The following is a 16,389-nucleotide window of genomic DNA, read 5'->3' on the forward strand; positions in this document are numbered from 1 at the left end:
GCTAAAGCACGGCGTACCTTTAAACAGAATTAACGCCAATCTTGGAAAAATTATGTATCTAAAATAAATTCTCGGACACCCATGTCCAAGGTATGGAACATGATACAGAAAATTAAAGGTAAAGGTACTAAATCTACAGTCCATCATCTTAAACATGGAGAGCAATTACTTACCGAGGAGTCAGATATTGCAGATAAACTGGGTGAAACTCTGGCTAAACATTCTTCCTCTTCTAATTACGTGCCTAAATTCCAACAATATCAAAAACAACAAGAAAAGAAAACTATTAATTTTTATTCAGATAATGGGGAAGATTATAATGAACTATTTTCTATTCATGAACTCCACACTGCTCTTGATCAAGCTCATGACACTGCTACAGGAGCTGATCACATACATTATCAACTCCTGAAACATTTACCAGAATCCTGTCTGGAATCTCTCCTAAATATTTTTGATGATATTTGGACATCGGGTAACGTTCCTCCTCCATGGCGTGACGCCATAGTAGTACCAATACCTAAACCTGGACGTGATCATACGGATCCATCCAATTATCGTCCGATTTCATTAACTAGCTGTGTTTGTAAAACCATGGAACGCATGATAAATAATCGCCTTGTTTGGTACTTGGAAACAAAGAATCTCATAACAGATATACAGTGTGGTTTCCGTAAAAACAGAAGTACTGTCGATCACTTAGTGCGTTTAGAATCATTTGTTGAAAACGCACTAATTAATAAACAACATGCTGTGTCTATCTTTTTTTTATCTAGAAAAAGCATAAGACACAACCTGGAAATATGGCATTTTAAGAGAATTACATGACTTCGGCTTGCGAGGCCGTTTACCTCAATTTATAGCCAACTTTTTAAATGACAGACAGTTTCAAGTTCGAGTGAGTTCTACCCTGTCTGATCATTACAATCAGGATCAGGGTGTTCCACAAGGCAGTATTTTGTCTGTGACACTTTTTAGCATAAAGATAAATAGTTTATCAAAAGTTTTAAACGATTCAATTGATGGATCGTTATTTGTGGATGATTTTAATATTTCTTGTCGTGGGAAAAATATGCATTTTATTGAACGGCAACTGCAGCTTTGTTTAAACAAAATAAATGGTGCCTTGAAAACGGCTTTAAATTTTCTAAATCGAAAACTAATTGTATACATTTTTACAGAAAATATAAACCGCATAAGGACCCTGAACTATCTCTAGACGGCACTCCCATCGAAGTTGTAAAGGAGGCCAAGTTCTTGGGCCTAATCTTTGACTCCCATTTAACATTTCTGCCTCATATCAAGTCCCTTAAAAATACATGCCTGAAGGCTCTTGACTTGTTGAAAGTTGTTTCCAACTCAAGGTGAGGAGGGGATCAAGCAACCCTCTTACACCTATATCGATCCCTGGTCCGTTCGAAACTCGATCATGGCTCCATCGTATATGGCGGAGCCTGCAAAAGCAACCTTAAACTTCTTGATTCTGTCCACCATCAAGGCTTAAGACTTTGTCTTGGGTCTTTCAGAACTTCACCTATTGACAGTCTTTACGTTGAGGCCGTCTTCTTTCTTCTCCTCCTTGGCAATTGGTTAGGCCACAAGTTGACCTAACATTAACTGCATTTTAAAAATCAGAAACAAATGACTTACAATATAAACAAGAATATCATCAATTAAAACATAAATATAGCAATTACAAACCCTTATTTACAGATGAATCCAAGGTCGGTGGCGCAGTGGCTTGTGCCACTGTCATTGGATCCAGAACAATATCTTCTAGATTACCAGATAATAGTTCTATTTTTACAGCGGAAGCTAACGCCATATTAACAGCTCTCAAATATATTCAACGACACCCTAAACGTAAACAATATATAATCTATTCCGATTCTCTTTCTTGCCTTCAGGCTATTAAAAATATTTCTTGCAAACATCCACTTTTAATAGAAATTGTTGAATTGTATAATGATCTTGCAACTGGCCAATACAACATCGTCTTCTGTTGGTTACCTAGCCATGTAGGGATCTCTGGTAACACATTGGCTGACCTTGCTGCTAAGGCAGCACTCAACAAATCTGTGACAGCATTGCTTATTCCTTACAGTGATTACAAAGCGAGCATTAGATCTTATATCCGTGATCTGATGCAGAAGAAGTGGGACACTCAAGTGGGTATGAATAAATTACACGAGATAAAACCTTAAATTGGTTATACCCACTTGGGTTGTCAGTCCAGATTTGAAGAGGTTATTTTAAGACGATGTCGTATTGGTCACACCAGATATACTCATGCATACCTGTTAAGAGGTGAGGATCCTCCATTTTGTATCCCTTGTGATGAGAGAGTGACAGTCAAGCATATTCTGCTTGACTGTGTTGAATTCTCCATCACAAGGGATAAATATTTTACAGTTAAACAATTAAGGATCTTTTTACCAGCGTTAGTTTTCATTTAATTATTGGTTTTTTTAAAAGAAATTGATTGAATTTTGAGCAATATGTTTCTGTAAAAAGATCTATTTTAATAATTGGTAGTTTGGATTCGTAACTAGAATTGTTAGTGGCTGTACCCTCACAGGGGGTTGAAGTACCGTAAAATTATTGTCCTCCTGAGAGGGTACGTAAGTCCAAAAACATTCACAGTAAATTCAGATCTACCAGGCTTTTAATCGTAGTATTCCTGCTGTTTTAATTTTGGCTAGCATATTGTATACTCGCCAGCAGCTGAAGGGATGGTGTAAATCCAACTAGGGTCCATGCAGGTAGCAAAGGTACTGTAAGTCCCCATGGTCCCTAGTATGGTGATCTACCCTCTGTTGTTCTATCTATAGCCTGTTTTTATATTGTATTGTCTAAATATTGATATTAGTTTTAACTCTTCATGCTAGTTTTAATTCAAATTGTGATACTGTAGTTGTTTTACTGTCCTTTGTCGACAGGTTTTTATAATACTCATATATTCCATTTCAGCGTTTTGTTCCCGTCACGATATGGCTGAAATATTGCCGATGTGACGTTAAATATTAACTCACTCATTAACTCACCCTCGAGCTAAGTGAAGCGGCTGCCAGAAGTGAAGAAGCTGTAAGATGTTTCAGGGATATCATATGTGATGAAACTTTACCTCCTAAAAAAACTATAATTGCAACCACTACTGTCAAGCCAACTTGAAGGATCATGATCACATCGGTTTGCAAAATAAAACTCGACACAAGGTTTAACAGACGTATTTTGATGACTAAATAGACATAATTGACACAAAATCATTTTGACAGACTGATCTTTTAAAAATATATTCATTGTGTGTGCCACACTGTTAAAAATACCCGCGATTGCAGTGTGAATCGTCATGTTCTTTACTGACAGTCTCGATGGTAAAATCTATAGACCTATAGTATCACTAATACTAAAATATATTGATTGTAAGTCCCCAGCGTCATGTTCTTAAGCAGTGAGCCACACATATTATATCAACTCACCAAAGTCTTGATTTGGTGAAAACATGCATGTAAAGGTGAAAACTGGACAAAAAAGTAATGAATTCTACCTACTTTGGGACCTTGTGTGATACTAGACGAGCTGTGGCTGTTTACTGGAGCTGACAGGTTTATTGACCCCGTTCACTCTGCTGAATCTAATTAATACACCCAAATCGGAAAGTATTTTCACTGATAAAACTGACACTGAAATATACCTGAAGAATTGTTCAGTTCGACCTGTTAGCCAAATATCCAGATTCGTGGCTTTCGTGACACTTTTGCTAGTTACTATTGAACCACTTCAAGCAATATTTCATGTGTTTAAGGGGTAGATGTTTCCCTTCCATGTTAATGTACACAGTATATATATTACAATTCCATATGTGACCCCAAAGTCACTGGACTGTAATATTGGCGGAGGAGAAGCCTGGTATTCGGAGAGTTTGCTCATAATACCAAAAACCCTGAATTCGATTCCCTGCTTACGTACACTAAGCCCGTTTCTTCTGCCCCAGCTTTAATAATGAGGGAACATTGATGAACGCGGTATAAAACCACAGTCACTTGCCCATTAGAATGCAATATAGTTGAAAATGGCATATAACTGGGCCAGGTATGTGAACCAAAACTAACAAATGATCTAGCACACTACTTCCAACATAACAACTTTTGATATGCATACTGTGTCGTCAAACCAGTCATAGATCATGACATAAATATTGCTGAAGACAACGTTTTATATATTCTTGCTAGGTTTGAGATACATTTTTCATTCAAGAGTCACACCTTCAGCCCCTTCGTAGAAACGTTTATTAACATCTTAGATCCAATTTGCCACGCCCCCGCCATTGACAAGAAATGTTCATCTATTATTTTTAGATTCACACAGTATCACATGACTAACATGATATTTGGAAACAGTGGAAACAATAAATACTGGCTACGTATGAGTTGAAAAGAATGAATTCAAAGATGATACGGTGGTTATAGACATTATAGAATAGTGTCGTATTTGCATTTGATGGTCTCTGTCGCTCTCGGATGCACTTAGGGCAGTGGTTCTCCTTTGTACCATACTTAGACTGAAAGAAACAACCGGTGCTGAAATAGCAGTGCTCATTGCGGAATGTTCCACTATTAGAAAGTAAGAAGCAAGTAAGAATTTTGATATCAAGATATTGCATCAAACATCTCGCCTGATATACCCCGTACCAAGAAGACCAAGGCCTAGATGTCCAAAGCTCTTGTAGCGCTTAGACAGTTGTATGTTATAGCATGACCAGAAATTATTGAGAATTTCAGGAATATGTCTAATTGGATTTCTAGCATAAACAACCTTAACCAAGTGCTTGATTTCCTTAAAGAGAGACAACCCCGTAAATGCTTTTTCATTGGTTTGTGAAGAGTTATCACCATTTGTTTACCTGCTAGCAGACGACATTTTCAGTCATCCTCAGTATGGATGATTTAGAGAAGAGGACGTTGATTTTAGAGTATTATGACAAAGACGTCAGATCATCTAACGTGATTTCAAGTAGAGCAGACTTCGAATTTGTCCACTAAGTACAGTCAGAATTTTAACGTGTTGGGTGGCATATAGGTGCTAGGGGCAACACCTCTCTGTATATTTAAAGGAAATATGAACAGTGAGTTGTACACAGATATCCTCGAGGGACATTTTCTTCCATCTGCTCACGTGCTCTAGGCTTTTGTTTTCACATTTTCCACGAGGACAAATAGCCAAAACATCATTCACAGGCCTGGTTTCGGACCCAATATATGACATTATTAGATTGGCAAGGTATGGCCCTGACCTAAATCAAATAGACAATGTTTGGGGATTTATCAAGGAGTGAGTCTATAAGAAAAGTCTGCTGAAATTAAAGAAGAGGTGGTCCGATGCTGGGACAGCATGCACCATGACTTTCTAACATCTTTGATCAGCAGTACCCTAATATTCACATTTAATACGTGAGTAATGAGGGCAAAATATACAATTTACAATCCATAAATTCTCAATAATATTTGGTCATACTATAATGTGTGGCACTAGCTATTCATAAATCTAGTCATGACCAAAACGTCCAGTCTTTGTCCATGTTTAAAGTACAGAACACATAGTGATCACATAACTTAGCTGGAGCTAAGACTGGAGCAGAAATGTAAAGGCCTAATATTCCACTATTAGAAAGTAAGAAATAAGTAGGAGTTTTGATATCAAGATCTTGCCTTTAGCATCTGGCCTTATATCTTACGTGACAAGAAGACAAGGACCTAGATCTCCCAAGCTGTCTCAGATAGTTCTATGTTAAACGTTATAGAATGGCACCAGTTATGCAGAAATCTAGTTGTGACAAAAATCTTCAGTCTTTTTTTAATGTTGACAGTAAGGAGAGCATATTGATCATTTAACTAAGCTCCTGAATTCATGGCTATGTAAATAGTCAAGCTCTTAAAAGACCAAATGGTTAAAGAACACTAACCGTGACAAAGTTGAAGCCTGTGAACTTCTGCCGATGATGATAAGATGTGTTTACATAACTTAAACCACGATAACGTCCTTATCAACCCTATCATTTGTCAGGTATGGATGCAGGTTCATGTCTGTTGGATACATCCTTGGGTAAAGTATCAGAGCAAACTGGCACTTCTTCGTCTTTAACACTGTCAGAAGGCAGTCGATGCCTTCTTCTCCGATAACGGATCGTTTCAACTGCAAGGACACAGAATGATATAGCCACGCCAACACATGCAATATAGAATGCACTCTGCAAGACTAAAATGTCAATCCTCTTCGCTTTTCTGCTGGGTGGCGTACACTGATGTTTAGGTTTCCACCGATTCCACCACATATCCAGGAGGCCGCTCTCGTACACTTTCAAAATCCTGCAAACGTAAATAGAACGTATACACTCTATCCCGCACCATGACAGGCATTTACTAAAGAAAGGTTTGTTTTTAAGACAAAGTTGTTGTAAAAACCTTCTACCAAATGGAATTACAGAGCTTAGAAAGTCCTTATGGGTGCAGTCACATCATTAACCCTTTTTGCTGTATGACCATTGCTCCTATTGATTTCACATACACATATACACTAGTGAGTGGCAATATTTCAGCCATATAGAGTCTAAAACAAGTTATATATTTATGATGATTAAATATAACTTATAAACACCTGTCAACGTAGTACAGTAAAACAACTAGACTATCAGAGATATATATTTAAACCTGTTAATGTAGTTTTGACCGTACATGACAGCACGATAGATAAAAAACAAACATGCTATAGATCGAAAACGACCGAGGGTAGATCACTGTGCCAGGAACTATGGGGGCTTACAGTGTCTTTGCAGCCTACATGAACCCTAGTTGGATTTACACCATCCCTTCAGGTGCTGGCAATGTAAGACTAATTCAGCCGAATTTTAAAAGAACAAAGATGCTACGTTTAAAAAGCTGGTAAGCTTAAATTTGACTTTCAAACTTTTTGGACTTACGTAGTCTGTACCCCCTTTTACGATACTGTACCCCCCTTTTACGATACTGTACCCCCTTTTGAGGGTACAGCCACTGACAGTCGCAGTTCCTAATTTATACCACCATGTTTGAAATACCATTTATCTATTTACAAAACATACAAAACCTATCTAGTAATTCAATATCCCTTCTGATGGCAGAATGAATACAGTCAAGTCAATACAATGAAAGAGAATGTGCTTATTAATCACTATGAAACAGTGATGATGTTCGCGCAAAGGTAAGTGTATCCTGAACCGTCGGGTGGCGTCCGTATAAACATAAACAAGTGCAGGCAGTAGTTCACCTGAAATAATTCTAGAATGCAGTATAAGTCAAAACAGAAAATTGCATCAGACATAACTTTTGTCATGTTGTATCCTCGATTAAACAAATTCTGAGTAAGTGTGGTATGGCAGTCTTTGATCTCCTAATAATAACAGCAAGCTGATTTGTGTCTTAAAATGTAAAACGTAAACACCAAAGGCCTGAGCTGTTGGAATATTGCTCGACATGAAAGGGGAGTTGACAACTGAAAGCATGTTTTTGTCTTACAGCTTTGTGGAACGTTTTGTCATTCTCATCTTTATGCATGAATCTAAATATGGAACAGTTGAAACGACCTTACTGGTTATCAGATTTCGGCTTCAGACAGGTAACATTCAGCTCTCCATGTGACTACATGACAAGAGACAACTTTATTTTTTCTAAGGTCATTTTTCGTTTTTCAAAAAGAAAAAAACATTGCTAACAAATCACATTCCATGACGTCTGAGGTACCATAATCTTGTATCTTGTCAAAGATACGACAAACGTTCAACACAAGGTTTCATGACATATATGTGAACTAACAAATTTCAAAACATGGTAATGATAAATAGTGTCAAATACGACTTCCCTATTTGTTTGTTCCATACCTGACCGAGGTTTGTTTCACCCTTTTGCCCTTCTTATTGACAGGAGCCACCAGTTGGCCGGGGTAATCTTTCCGCGATTATTTCAATACTCTTTGATAGTGTTTCGAAAAACAAATTGTCATGACATTGTCAGAATGATGCAATAAACTATGCTCTTTACAGAGTTCCTTGCTTTACAGGTGTTCAGGTGATTATTGAGAAAGCAGCAACTGTTTCTTGAGCACCCGGAAACTGATGACAGGATGACAGTATCAAACATTAGAACCCCTACCATACGGTACTCACTGTTTTGAGAAGAACTGTGTGTATATGCTGTGCTTGGGTAGACCAACTGCATAATTGCCGAAAGCGTAGTTGTCTTTTAGCACCTGCATATTACACCGCCGAGGGTCGTCCCACATCTCCAAAGTAACCTCTTCTGCAATATAGACATACGGGCTCTCGGCCGCTCGTTGCAGGTGCTCGTTGCCATCGAGACTCAACCAGCCTGGATCGTTTGTTGTCATTTCATCCACAAGCTGCCATATTTTCTGATAGACGGAGATGTTGGAGTCCTGAAAACACACATTTCCTACATGCACTAATGTATTTTCAGTACAACAAATACAACCAGTACACTCAAAATAACAATTCTTGGTGAACTAGTAGTTCAGACAACTGATATGGAATAAATACATGAGTTACCCGAACTCCAGAAAGGGTAATTTAGGGTTGCATATTTAAAAGGGAGTTAGCCTTTTTCCTTGATTTGGCCTGATTTCGTTTCATTCAAGGTTATGGTGGATAGTTTCTGTTGGTTCGACAGAAAAAGAAGTCTTACTCATACTTATTGTTCATGTACTGACCTGGAAGAGAGTGACTAAATACGCGCCTCCCACAAACCCCCACGTGTATGTGTCCTGTTGCACCATCTCAGCCAGATTGGAGAAAGGCGGTTTCTCTCGTCCGTCGGTGAGGAACGCTATGAGGTTACCACTGTAAGTCGCCGCCATTATCACCGTGAAGAGCCACCAACAGCTGAGCACTGTGCGTCCAGACTCCGTGTTGGGAAGGTATGCTCCTCCTGGAATAGTAGTAACAATGCTATACAACGATGCATATGCATATTTTATTGTCAGAATCTTCACGGAAACAACAGGGTAATCAAGAAAACTGTAATTCATTTTTGTCTCTTATTATATGTGTCTTGCCAAATCGCTCTTCAGTGGCGTCTTTCATGGAGTGGTCGGACCTTTGTTCCACAAAGTCAAACCATACTGTCGGTGTCAAAAGTAAAGTGATAAAACTTTATCAAGTGATGTGAATTGAGCAAATTTTGATTTACCATTCGCCATAAGAGCTCCAAAATGATACCACAGTATATCTCCATATCGGGTTTGCATATCTGTGGGCCTATCATCCGTCCATGAACGGACTGGTGTCACTTCTTCTATCAGGAAGAGGAAGACAGTGGAGAAGATGAGTGAGACGAGGATACAAACGAGAACTTCGTAGCGGAACAGGGAGAGTAGAGTCAACCATTTGTTGGTGTTGGGGTCTTGTTTGCTGAGAATAAGAGCTGACTGGACGTAGAAGTATGGGACAGTGAAATCGATGGCTGACGCTCTGCTCTTACTCACAGACATCGGTGCCACAACCACATCAGCCTCCTGGAAACAGTCACATGTCTCCTGACTTACTATGGAAGGTGTACGTGCTCACATTAAATGATCACGTTGGCAGAGAATACAGACCAATCACGTTGTTCTTTACATTACACCAATCACAATTTCGTTTCTCTATCATAAATGTCCAGTGCAAGGAACATTAGCGTTTTTGTTCTGGATGCTCAGAATGTCTGCCAGCGTACAGGACATATCATGAATGTAACGGTCCATTACTATTGCAACATACCCCATCAATTAGTAACTTCACCAGCCCTGTCCAACTGCCATTCAGTACCCGACTCCACTCCCTGTCCGGGGGCTCCACTAGGGTATAGCTAACAAGTACAGAGATAGTTCAGACAGGTAATAGTAAAACCTTGGTTTCATTTGGTAAGGTGGAAAATACTTTACTGCCTGGTTATACTACACCCACATCTAGAACATTAATTGAAACCTGAAATTGAGTTGTTTCGCCAGTTCCTCCAACAGCTGGATGCAAAGACCGTCGAACTTCACAGAACCGTTCTCCACCTTCTTGATCACAAACGGCGCCCACTGTGTCAATACAAGAAGTTTGTAATGACATACGTTGCTTCGATTGTTTCGTTTTCATGTTGCCGCTCATCAGACAAATGACATATTCAATCACGAAAATAGTTTGTCATTAATACAACTAACTCAGCAGAAGTCTGAAATCTGAATTAGAATCAAAATCTTTCAAATTACAGTCATCAATATTCTGAAGTGGTTTTGCTGCAGACATTTTTCTGTTACATTGTTTCTCTGTGATGTCTTAAAAGAAATTAAACTTCAATATGAAATAAAAAACGTGTAAAGCTGAATCATCTTTTTGAGGATACATATTTAGGAGGTGGAGTCATCGTGGATCGCTAGAATGATTTGGCAGAAGATAACGTAGCACCATATTTGAAAGGCTTTTATTGCGAATTCCCGAATGAAAATTAGCATCGACCGAACCCCTGCACACAGTGGTTTTGCAAACGTTCCAATCTAACCGTTTTCGTAGTAGAATGGTGGTGTGTTTGGTGTTTTCAATTCATATCGTTGCTACCTGCAACTTTGAACAGATTTGAATTTGAATGTGAAAGCAAACGCAAAACGTGATGTTTGACATATTGTGTTTTAGTCAGTTTCTACCCAGTCTGCAACAAGGTAGGCATGGTTGAAAGCAGAAACAACACATAGAAAGTGATTAATAAATCAACACATTAACGGGTGTACAGAGTATTATTCTATCTAAAGCCATTATAGGAAAATCACAATTTCTACACTAAACATTGGAGAAAGCAGAACACTGAAGTGCATTTTCAATACCTCCAGAGTCCCGACAATTAATGTTCTGTTGTGAAATACATCATTGTTCGCATGATAGAGCGGATGCTTGACCTTCACGGAGTAATCTCTCCCAATGTAGCCAACAGTTTCCACATTTGTCCCAGAATGGCTTGTACCGAGAACTTTTAGTTGAGCTTGAACGGAGTAACTGCCGTCGGCTTCATTCTGAAACCGTAGATGGTGTTACCTAACATATACAGTCTGGCCAACACCGTGTGCCTTCAGTGATATCCCCGTGATTTATTCACATACAGTGTATATTGCACTATTTTTTCCCTTAAGACCATACTGAATTAAGCATAATTAACAGCGATTGTACTTTACATTAACAATATACATACAATAGTTACATTAAATGTATGGCTAGATGTGCCTAAATTGCTAACGAATGAGGGGGTGGTGTAAGTCCAGCTAGGGTCCATGCAGATAGCAAAAGTAATGTCTCCATGACTCCTAGTGTGGTGATCTACCTTCAGTTGTTGGCCATCTATAGACCATTTTTACACTGTATTCTCCACTATAGTTAAATTGTTTTAGATTTAATTACTAGTCTTAAATGGATATATACTAGTGGTTTTACTGTTCTTCGTCAACAGGGTTTTAGTTTCTTATAATCATTCATTCTGCAATGTCATTATTACTTGTTCAAGTCACGATATGGCTGCGATATTGCCGATGTGACGATAAATATTAACTCACTCACTCACTACAATAGTTACAGTGGTTGGCCCTGTGGTGAAAGGGTTTGATCGTCAAGCCGAATACCTGGATTGTACATGGGTACAATGTGTGAAGCTCATTTCTGCTGACCCATGCTTGTCTTAAAGGGAGAATGGTAAGAAGCGACTAACAGGATCGGGTGGTCAGGATCGATGACTTGGTTGGCACATGTCATGGGTTTCAAGTTGCGCAGATTGATGCTCACGCTGTTGATCACTGTATTGTCTGCTCCAGACTCTATTATTTACAGACCGCCACCATATAGCTGGAATATTGCTGACTGCGGCGTAAAACTCAACTCTCTCACTCATCTTAGCTCACACAGATGTTGCTGGAACATTGCTAAAACTTCTGTAAAATGCATTTCACTGCCATACAATGTTTTCGGAACGACCAACAACTTGGAAAGTAGTGACAGTTTCTATGCTTCTACCAGCTTCATTCTAACTAGAAACATACACTAATGCCAAGTTGTAGAATTTACTTGAGCCGCATGATACAAAGGTGTGAGACGCAGTTCACACAAACTGAACTCGAGTGTGAGATAGGCCTGCATCATGTATAAAGCCCGCTGATTACACGTGACCCGCGCGTTATACTCCAAGGTACACATGAATTTGACACGAAGATACGGTGAATAATGAGCTGAAAGAAAACCGCGATGAGCTAACACTGAGTTACTGGGCGAATGTACTTTCACATGTTGAAAACACATACCTTCTTTAACAAATCTGTTATTTCAGCCGCCAGGTCTGTCAAATTAGTTCGTTCGGAACTAATGGAATGATTGGTGATAGACTCAGGATTCTGTAATGTTACAGGGGCAAACATATAATTGGAAACGACACAGTTAATGTGTTATGAGGATTTTTTTGTCAAATAAGTAACTTTCAGTTATGATTGGTCACAGACGTTTAAAGCGCTGGCCGTGACTGAGTTTAGATTTTATATTTGTGATTCAGTTGTATCGTATTGGAAATCTCACTGTAACCTTGTTTTATTCAATATATAATTGAATATCATGAACTTGTCTGCATTCTGTTTAGTTGGTTTAAATTGGATTCACATTCTTGTTACATCAATAAGAAATTTTACAACAGGCATCAGTTACTGGAGAGATCAATTCTAACGCTGATCTTTACAGGTCTCGTCACATATATAGGAAGATCAGGTGTTCGGAATAAATGATTTTCCACTGGAAGTGGAAAAAATGTCCATATTGTAATATTCTATGGACACAAGCAAACGTTTTCATTTGATTTGACTTTAACGTTGTTACTTTCTGATTTTGTAGAGTGTTCTGTGCCCCGACGTTTAGTTCTTTCCTGTATAAGAATGAACTTAAAAGCTACTTACCAGTAATGAATAGGACCTCGAACACGGCATGAACTCCATGAAAACAAGAGTTTGAGTTTTGAATGGCTTGACGCTGGGTGCAATGTCCATGACACTTCCGGTAGAAGGAACCATTAACCATTGAGGGCCTAGAGTTGCCTTCACCACTGACATGTTCGACTCCAACAATCGACTCTAACAATAAAAGATTTTGATATTAAATTACCTATTTTCTACTACTGATGCATATTTTCTTATAGAATAGTTTGTTGGCTGGTTGGTGCTCAACGCCGCACGGTATTTCCACTTTATGGTTTCGGTCTCTTGTAGATGAGAAAATGAAAGAGAAATGGTTATGGGATGTTCACGCAAATACCCACCACATGACCGTAGTATGTTCTTTACAAAATGTGCGAAATAATGACCGAAATGGAACACCTTTAGAAGGTGTCATAATTTACAGTACAAACCCATTTTGGTGTTGTCATATGTGAGTGAGTGAGTTAATATTTAACGTCACATCGGCAATATCTCAGCCATGTATCGTGAAGAAAACAATTTAAAAAAATAAATAATGAAAACATTTTGCATAGTAAAACCTGTCGACGATAGACATAAAAATACTAGATTATCACAAACATGAATATAAAACTGGCATGGAAGACTAACACATTTTAAACAAAGCAGCCACTTCAACATAAAACAGGGGCCATAGATCGCCAACAACTGAAGGTAGATCACCATACTAGGAACCGTGGGGACGTACATTACTTTTTGCTACCTGCATGGACTCTAGCTGAATTTACACCATCCCTTCAGCCGCTGGCGGTTGTAGGAAATTATAGGCGATAATAGAAACTTAAAAAATTCTACGATTAAACTGCGGTAAGTATATATTTGACTTTGACAGTTTTGGGACTTACCCTCTCAGGAAGATAATAATTTTATAGTACTTTAGCCCCCTTTGAGGGAACAACCACTAAGAATCTAAGTTACATATCTAAAGTACCAATCTTTACAATATGTCTGTTTACAAAACATATCAATCACAATTCATCAAATAAATCAATTTCTTTTATAAAGCCAAGAAGTAAATGAAAATGAACACTATTAAAAATTTCCTTCACAGTTTTAACATTGAAATATTTATATCTTATAATGACTGTCATATGTGAAGCGATGACGTGGTGTAGTGTTGTAAACATGAAAAAGTTTTCCAAAACGAAATTAGTCCATGTAGAAAGCAATGTAGCTGTTATCGAAGTTAACAGACATTACCTGGTTCTGGTTGAGTAGTTTCTGTATACATTCGAAGGGACAAATCACAAGAAGATTGAGGTCCTCTTCAGGAAGCAGTTGGTAAATGCTGGCTAGGTCAATACTTTCAAGTGGATTCTTGGGATCATCTATCATATACAGGAGTAACTTGATCGAAGCCAGTCTCCCTCCAGATAGTGCAGAGAAAACTGAAAACACCATCCTTTTGTTAGTATCATAACGCTTTTAGATTTCTTTTCTTCTATCTTAAAAATGATTTGTTGGTGATATTGAGTTACCAGACTGAAAATGTGTAGGTTGTCGGAGAATTTTGGATATAAGTAACAGAGCCTCCTTCAATAAGAATATGTTAGTTTCAGTGTTTTGTGTGTGTTCTGTTTTGTCTGAATACTGTAACTGACTTTTCATATGGGTGTTGTTGTGACTTCAACACTGAACATTGTAGTCCTTAGTTATTGGAATTCGGATTCCGAATAATGCTTGTTATTCATCCTACCTCCATAAGTTGAAGACATAACGACGACCGTCTTCCACTTCACATGACAGAGTACTGAGGTGATGCCTGCTATGACATCTTCCATGGAATCATGGCTGATGACAGCATTAAAGTTGGCTTGTTCTGTACTTGGGACATTGAATACTGACTGAATATATATCGACTGGCTGGATAAGAACGTGGAACAGACCAAGGGGCCGACGGTGATATCGTGGGAGGAGGGACTGAAATGACGCTCACAGGGAGACAGCGATGCCATGATCATGACATCCCCATGTACCGATCTCACTGAAACTCAAAACAGAGCGTTGCTACTTGAGGTAATATTCAGTTGTAACTGATATATACTTTGTCTTTAAAGTAAAGGCATAAATCCTCTTTTAATTCATAATTTATAAAAACGAGATGGATACATCAAATGCCATGGTTTAGTTAGTTACACTAATGTCACTTTGGTTTGGCCACTTTGTTTTGATCTAAAAAAGTGAAAGAGACACTCCTCACCCAACTCACCCACACACACTACACACATAAAAACATTTCTAAATACAGGAAGACATACAACGTACACCCGAATGGAGTTAGTAGATTTTATGTGTAACATGGTAACTGAAAGAGGTAATATGTAATACCTGTTTTCAAAGCAGGAAATTCCCCAGCCAGCAGCCATATTGTCCAATTTAACTGGTAATTGTTGACAGAAATGTTTTTGTGGCAGACCACAGGTTGTGAGCATCTGTTATACTCTTTGATGTTCAGCAAAAGATCTGGTAAGAAAAAGCGTTCTGCATGATCGAACTAGGTAGAATCTTTAGATGTCAAACATAGGAACACACTGAATAAATGGACCCGTTCCTGTCACTTACAAGGGTCTGTTTCGTGGCTTACAAGAAGGTTTGAAGGTTTTTCTTTCTCAGCTTGCACCTGACACAATCATATCATTGTTTCATATCTTCACATAGAGAATCATGTAGTACATTCTATTAATGACGTTGTGAAAACGACATTTTTATCGAATAAAGTATCGCGTATTCTTGTCGAAGACATAGATTTGTGTTTTCATTGGTGCATATGTACAATAATATTTTTGATACTTGATACACAAGTCATTTGGTTTTGTTTCTTTCTGTATTATATGCACTTTGTCAACTGAGCATTGAAATCAAAACATTTTGTAATATAGGAAAAAAATATATAAGATAGTGAACTCACCCAGAGAAAGCATCCAGACGTGCGAAGACGTGAACATCATGAAAATTACCACACTGAAGATGTAAACCACAGACATCGTAAATGCGTCTGTTTCCAAAGCTATTCGTCTGGTTCAAATTTGATAACGTCGATTAACTAAATCAGAGTTCGGGATGTATCCTCTGTCAGTAGTATCAGTCAAAACTCGGACGTACTACACTTTCTGTTACGAAACTCTGAAAATTATCCATGATTGTCTGTAGGCTGAAGCGCATGAGACAGTGTTCACCTCATCTACAGAATGACACCGTATTGGTGTTCAGTTCCTGACCATGCGCCCGGTTGACGAACATCAAAGCTGACGTGGCTCCCTGTCAATAAATATGCTATTAAGCCCAAATGGGACAATAAGAAAGTCCAAACTTGGTGTAATCCACAGAAACCAAGCCCACAGC

The 16,389-nt window shown here is 38.4% G+C and overlaps 1 protein-coding gene across 1 annotated transcript; it reads right to left on the bottom strand.

Moving 5' to 3' along the window:
• Positions 1-6,052: 6,052 nt before the first annotated feature.
• Positions 6,053-16,031, bottom strand: LOC137295345 (glutamate receptor ionotropic, kainate 2-like). The gene is made up of 13 exons (XM_067826659.1): positions 15,956-16,031; positions 15,376-15,510; positions 14,744-15,031; positions 14,239-14,435; positions 12,991-13,149; positions 12,352-12,441; positions 10,894-11,079; positions 10,013-10,113; positions 9,806-9,893; positions 9,237-9,561; positions 8,758-8,975; positions 8,198-8,466; positions 6,053-6,365 (listed from the first exon to the last, which is right to left on the bottom strand). The coding sequence occupies exons 1-13, from the start codon at positions 16,029-16,031 to the stop codon at positions 6,053-6,055; spliced, it is 2,445 nt and encodes an 814-aa protein (XP_067682760.1).
• Positions 16,032-16,389: the final 358 nt, after the last annotated feature.

This window comes from Haliotis asinina, chromosome 8 (genome assembly GCF_037392515.1).
Source record: "Haliotis asinina isolate JCU_RB_2024 chromosome 8, JCU_Hal_asi_v2, whole genome shotgun sequence".
NCBI classification, from domain to species: Eukaryota; Metazoa; Mollusca; class Gastropoda; order Lepetellida; family Haliotidae; genus Haliotis; species Haliotis asinina.

What these genes read in the sequence shown, in the direction of transcription:
- LOC137295345 (XM_067826659.1), bottom strand. Translation starts at nt 16,031, where the DNA reads ATGTCTGTGGTTTACATCTTCAGTGTGGTAATTTTCATGATGTTCACG. An exon ending in TAACAGATTTGTTAAAGAAG is followed by an intron (nt 11,080 to 12,351) that starts GTATGTGTTTTC and finishes CTACGGTTTCAG; the next exon opens with AATGAAGCCGACGGCAGTTA. An exon ending in TGGAGCTCTTATGGCGAATG is followed by an intron (nt 8,976 to 9,236) that starts GTAAATCAAAAT and finishes CTACTATTCCAG; the next exon opens with GAGGAGCATACCTTCCCAAC.